Raw genomic sequence first — 5,760 nt, 5'->3', positions numbered from 1 at the left:
TCCTCCTCCTCCTCCTCCTCCTCCTCCTCCTCCTCTTCCTCCTCCTCCTCCTCCTCCTCCTCCTCCTCCTCCTCCTCCTCCTCCTCCTCCTCCTCCTCCTCCTCCTCCTCCTCCTCCTCCTCCTCCTCCTCCTCCTCCTCCTCCTCCTCCTCCATTTCTTCGGTCTCGTTCCTACTCCATGTCCCATCTTCACTTTGTCGGGATCCAATCAAGGGGTCGCTTCTTCTCCCCCGGGGGTAGGGGTGGTATGTTTCATGTTGACTTCAGTACCCCCCATATCAGCTGATTAATTTGGGGTAGTAAAGTGATTTCCACCAACATTGTGGATCGAAGGGGGTGGTGGTTACTCTGATGGTGGGGTATCGAAATTGAGGGGTGAGGGTGGACAATCTGTGTTCCACTTTTTACCGGAGGGGTAGTGATTTTGAAGAAGGGGGTTGAGGATGGTCTATCATGGCTAAGGTAAGGGGATAGGGGTTTTTGATTCGAGGAAAATTGGATATTTTTGAAAGATCATCTGACTTCTTTTGATTATTGTTTTTTTAGGGGGTAGGGTAGTAGAAAGATTTTGGGTGAGGTTAACAACCGAGATACTGGGGGTGGAGGGGTGGTCTAGGTCCACACAAGAAAGGGACCTGCTCATGCAGGATAAGAGATGCGACGGGGGAGGGACGGGGGAGGGAGGGAGGGAGGGAGGGGGGAGGAGGCGCAAGGGATGGCGAGACTTCATAAGACAAGGAGGGTCGATGGTGAGGAAGAAGCATCAGCTCGTAGCAGAGGCGATTAGACGACATGGCGCAGGAGATGAACAGGGGAGGTGTGAACAGCCGGATCAGCAAAGGAAGCAGTGCGAATCAGGGAGGAGGGTTTGAGCTTGTGCTCTGAAGCATCTTGCTCCGGCGATGTCTCATTTACACCACAACAGTGTCTGACTGCTCTGGTTGACAGGGCATCTCTTCCCACTCACCTACCGCACTTTTCCATCATGTTCATGACATGTTCAGGTCCATTTCTCTGTACGCCGACCCAGTGCTGACATGTTTTCACCACGTTTCTGGCAGGCAAGCTTCAACAGATGATGGTAGATGTCCTCAGCCAAGTCGAGCAGCTGCGTAACGAGATGCAGCGAAGCTCCAACTCCTGTAGCGCTCCCTCGCACAATGGCGGAGTCATGAGCTCGTCGCATGCTCACCACGGAGGACATCACCATCACCATCACATGAGCCTCTCAGCCTACAGCATACCCATCTTCCATGTTGTTGTCGACCTGCTGAACATCATCGGCGTCGCCATCATGGTCTTCTCGACCATGGGCGTCATCATCCCAGTGATCCGCGACATTCTCCCCGGCTTCTTCCTCCACTCCCTCAGCGCCACCGCGCAGGAGAGCATCTTGACATGCCGCATGCAGCTCAGCCGGGGCATCATGCTTGGGATGGACTTCATGGTGGGAGCGGACGTGATCGAGACGGTGTTCGGAGAGGTGGACATGGTGAAGCTGATCTTGGTGGTGGCGATCCGATCCTGGCTGGGATGGGAAAGAGGCAAAGAGATGGAGCACATGACGCACGAGCTGCAGCACTGGAAGAAAGCTAGAGGAGCGCTGCTGGGTGAGCTCGGGGACGGTCTGACAGTCCAGAACTTCGCAGGTGTGTACTCCGTCCCATCCCCACCCTCTCCGTCTCGTACCAGCTCTTCCCCTTCCTCTCCTCACGATCGCTGCTCCTTGTTCCTGACCAGCGCACAGAGCGAGTACGGTCAGTGTTCGACAACTTCGACAACGACAAGAACGGGAGCATCGACGAGGAGGAGCTGTACCATGCGCTGTGAGGGGAGGAGGCTCCCCCGTTGGTCAGCTCACGTGGTGCAGGTTGAGCATCGGGGTGCAGACGACGAAGCAGGAAGTGAAGAAGATGATGGGCTCACATCATGTGAGGAGAGGAGGAGCTGTGGGAAGAGGAGGGAAGGAGCTATGGGGAGAGGAGAGGAGGAGCTATGGGGAGAGGAGAGGAGGAGCTGTGGGGAGAGGAGGGGAGGAGGAGCTGTGGGGAGAGGAGAGGAGGAGGAGCTGTGGGGCCTCTCACTCCTGAGCAGGTGATGACATACGACATATTCGAGGACCTCGTGCAAAAGATGACGTTCGCCAAGGAAGTTTCTGAACACTAGAAAAGCAGCATTCTCCCTCCTCCCTCCTCCCTTCCCTCCGCTGCTAATCCTCCCTTGTGCCTGAGGCCATCCCAGTGCTCTCCCTTCCGTGTCGCTCGCCGTCTCCTCCGTGTCGGTCCTCAAGCTTCCTTCTCCTGCAAGCGCTGCACTTCCGACCTGTCCAGTGTTATGAGAGAAGCGAGAGAAGAGAAAGGGAGGGAAGCGTCTCAAAGAGCAGATGGGAGTGTAGCAGGAAACGAGCGTACTTGTAGCGATCGAAGTTCTTCTTGCTGTTTTTATACGCGACCTCCTGCTCTTGCCGTCAGCGTCTCCCTCTGCCCCACCACCTCCTCACCATCTGAGGGAACATCTCCGCAAACGACTCCCAGAGGGGCATCACCTGAAGTTGTCTCATACTCTTCGTCTCCTCCCTCCTCTCCCCTTCCCTCTCCCTTCCTTCTCCCCCTTCACCCTCCTCCACCTCCACCTCCACTTGCTCCTGCTCCTGCTCCTGCTCCTGCTCCTGCTCCTCCTGCTCCTCCTCAAATCTTATCCGCCTCTCCCTCACCACATATCCCACGAAGTTCTGCTGTGTCTTAGCTCGGTTGAATGGCACATCGAGCTCCTGCATAAAGGGCGTGACCGCCACCCCTGCTGCCTCCTCGCTCGCCGCCTGAGATGCCGTCAGACTCAGCCATATCCACTTCTCCCACTTCTCCCTCTCCTTATCTTCCCCTACTTCTTCCTCCTCCTACTCTCTCCTCTCCTTGCTCCTCCTCTCTGTATTTCTTTCTTGCCTGTTCTTGAAATTCTTGCAGCACACGATTCCCCCAAGCTTCCGCCAAGCCATGGTTCTGCGCCTGAGCACTGTTTCCTCTCACAGACGAAGAGCACTGGGGGCAGAAGCAGCGAGGAGAAGAGAGGGGGGGGAGGGAGGGCGATGGCGGAAAGAGGAGGATTGGAGAAGAACGGACGAGAGGACAAGTAGTAGATGAGAAGGAAGGGGAACGAAAGAGTAGGGCTAGCAAACCTCAAATCGCAGGCGTGCAAAACGATCTCCATCAGTTTCTGTGGAGTGTAAGAAAGGATCGATCAAGAGAAGGAGATGCGGGAGGAGGGGAGAGGGGAGAAGAGGAGTGAAGGCTGCAGGACGCTACCATTCTATCATCTTCGTTGTCCACGTCCAAAGGGAGTTGTCCTTAAGTACCAGCAGCTTGTTAACTTACAATCGTCTCCTCTCTCCCCTCCTCCATGCCTCCGTCTCCTCACCATCGGTATTCTTCCCTTCCACTATCATCCTCATCCTCCCGCAGAGCTCGACGTGCCTGCAGGAGTCATTAATGCTGTTGAAAGCTGAGGAAGGGAGGGGGAGAATGGAGAGGAAAGGCAGAAGAGGAGGGGAGGGGAGGGAGACTTTTTCATGTCCGTTGCTAGAATCGCTGTGATGATTGCCTTTCGCACCTGTGAAAATTCGATCAGACCACCTTCCCTCCACCATACCTTCCTCCTCATCCATTTTCTCTCCCTTTCCTCTTCCTCCTCATCCTTACGCTAATGCTTTCTCGTTCTTCTCTTTAGTTCCTGACCGTATCCCGCGCCCCATCCTCCATCCTCATTCTCTTTTTCACCTGCGCAAAGTCTTCCTTGTCGAGGCTGGCAAGGATGTTACTTTGAGGTCGCCGAAGGATCTGCCAGACTGAGATCACTTGCAGACCTGAGGAGGAGGAGGAGAAGGAGGAGGAGGAGGAGGGGGCATCGCAAGACGGGGAGGACCAGGACACGGAGAGGACAGAGAGGAAGGAAGGATGGAGATGGCATCGATAGGGAACCTTGAAGGTGGTGGTACAATGGTGATTCTCAAGCACGCTGAAAGAAAAGAGGTATGTAAGTTAGCATGGCAACGAGGAGGAGAAAATGGTCAGGAGAGCGAGAGGAGGAGGAGGAGGAGGAGGAGGAGGAGGAGGAGGAGGAGGAGGAGGAGGAGGAGGAGGAGGAGGAGGAGGAGGAGGAGGAGGAGGAGGCGAAGTGAAGCGGAAGGAAGAAGTACAGTAAGACAGGAGGGAGAAGCGCAGCAGGACGTGCAGTCAATCAAGAGTAAAAACGACGAGGAGCCGGTAGAATCAGGAAGAGGGATAGGAGGCAGAGAAAGAGGAAGTAAATTCACCTGCAGTCGTTATAGAGGAGCGCGAGGTCAGACTCCGTCTTGACGAGTAGGTCGTTGGTTACCTGCTCATCCGATAAGCACATAATTTCTCCTCTTTTTCATCGTCCTCCCCTCCCTTCCTTTCACAGCTCCTCCTCAGAAGGTCTCGCTTACCCCAGGGTGGTCGACGTCATGGCAGAGTGACGCGGTGATAAGCGCGAGCTTGTCAATATCCTAAACGACGGTCAGCCTCCTCTCTCCTCTTCCTCCTCTGCTCTCTGCAACCCCCTCCCTCATCTTCTCTCTTCCTCCTCAATCCCCCTCCTCCTCTGACACCTCTCCCCACTCTTCTCCACTCTTCAAGGCCTCCTCTTCCCCCTCCACCTAGTCTCTTCCTCACCGTCAAGTAGTCTGTCACTGCTGTGTCCCGCAACACAACGTAGAGCGTCTGCCATTGAATCGAGAGAAACGTATGAATAGGAGAAGCAGGTGGAAGGAGGAAGGACGGGAGCAGGCGGCATACCTGCATGACCGCGAATGCATGTCGGAAGTTGTGGAACGGGCAGTGATTGTACTGTCTGTAGGAAGAGGATCAGAAGGCACAGGATGGAACTTGGGAAGGAGGGGGGGGGAGGATCGAGTGGAAATGAGGGAAAGGGGGGGGGAGGAGGAGGGAGCGAGAGGAGAGTCTACTTGAGAGATTAGCTTCACCTTTTCACATCGAGGATGAAATGGAGAAGCACGTCGTCCTTGATGTTGAAGTGATCGGAAAGACCCGAAGACTGGGGACGTGGGTGAGCTGAGTTGGAGGACGACGGGGAGGAGGGAAGCAGATGGAGAACGGGAGGAGGAGAGCGCAGCTGAGAAACTTCGTAAGACCTTGTAGATGTCCACCGCATAGACGACGAGCTGGTCCTCGGTCCTGTCCCAAACGTTGAAGTCCTGCTCCCATGATAAGACCAAACAATCCATTCCCCTCTCAGCCTCTCTCGCCCCCTTCATCCTACTCCTGTTCTTGCCCCTGCCCCTCCCGTCCAGTCCTTCCCACTGTTGCTCTCTGACTCTCTTGCTTATCATCCCTCTCTTCCATCTCCAACTCACCCATGAGAGCTCCGACGCCAACGCTCCTGTCTGCGTCAACTGCAGGCGTTCTCACATGCTCGACCAACGCGTCAGGGGCTTCACCTGAAAGCCCTCAGGCACGCAGAAGACGGTTGATCTGCGACGGTTTTCTGCAGGCGAGACTCATGCAAGACGAGGCAAGAGAGGAGAGCTGTCCCGAGGCAAGGACAGCATGACGAGCACGCAGAGGAGGGGCAAGGGAGCGGAAGAAGGCAAGGGGGGGAGGGGGGGGGGAGGAGGGAGGAGGGAGGAGGGACATAATATTTTGCGCACCGGACCCGATCTGGATTATTAGGCTGCCCGGGGGGCTGTCTGCCCCCTCCATGGCACCTAGTTTAATGGTCATACTT

General features: G+C 55.6%; 2 protein-coding genes across 2 annotated transcripts in view; one reads left to right on the top strand and one right to left on the bottom strand.

Moving 5' to 3' along the window:
- Positions 1 to 946: 946 nt before the first annotated feature.
- GUITHDRAFT_154924 (hypothetical protein) lies at positions 947 to 1,912 on the top strand (the record flags this gene model as incomplete). Its single annotated transcript, XM_005824517.1, has 4 exons — positions 947 to 1,004; positions 1,062 to 1,649; positions 1,748 to 1,827; positions 1,871 to 1,912. Coding segments are annotated over exons 1-2 (554 nt in total), but the record flags the coding sequence as incomplete, so codon positions are not given.
- Positions 1,913 to 3,410: 1,498 nt separating this feature from the next.
- The window catches only part of GUITHDRAFT_144871 (hypothetical protein), a gene marked incomplete at both ends in the record, with an annotated part of 4,257 nt that continues 1,907 nt past the window's right edge, over positions 3,411 to 5,760 (bottom strand). Inside the window, 11 exons of the mRNA XM_005824516.1 lie at positions 3,411 to 3,470; positions 3,774 to 3,833; positions 3,975 to 4,011; positions 4,310 to 4,371; positions 4,463 to 4,522; positions 4,689 to 4,736; positions 4,812 to 4,866; positions 5,000 to 5,070; positions 5,168 to 5,230; positions 5,390 to 5,428; positions 5,474 to 5,520. Of these exons, the coding sequence (XP_005824573.1) occupies positions 3,411 to 3,470; positions 3,774 to 3,833; positions 3,975 to 4,011; positions 4,310 to 4,371; positions 4,463 to 4,522; positions 4,689 to 4,736; positions 4,812 to 4,866; positions 5,000 to 5,070; positions 5,168 to 5,230; positions 5,390 to 5,428; positions 5,474 to 5,520 (602 nt within the window). The remainder of the gene's footprint in view (positions 3,471 to 3,773; positions 3,834 to 3,974; positions 4,012 to 4,309; positions 4,372 to 4,462; positions 4,523 to 4,688; positions 4,737 to 4,811; positions 4,867 to 4,999; positions 5,071 to 5,167; positions 5,231 to 5,389; positions 5,429 to 5,473; positions 5,521 to 5,760) is intronic.

Source organism: Guillardia theta (assembly GCF_000315625.1).
Source record: "Guillardia theta CCMP2712 unplaced genomic scaffold GUITHscaffold_93, whole genome shotgun sequence".
NCBI classification, from domain to species: Eukaryota; class Cryptophyceae; order Pyrenomonadales; family Geminigeraceae; genus Guillardia; species Guillardia theta.
The sequence above is the reverse complement of the archived record's forward strand: the minus strand, read 5'-3'. Positions and strand labels throughout refer to the sequence as shown.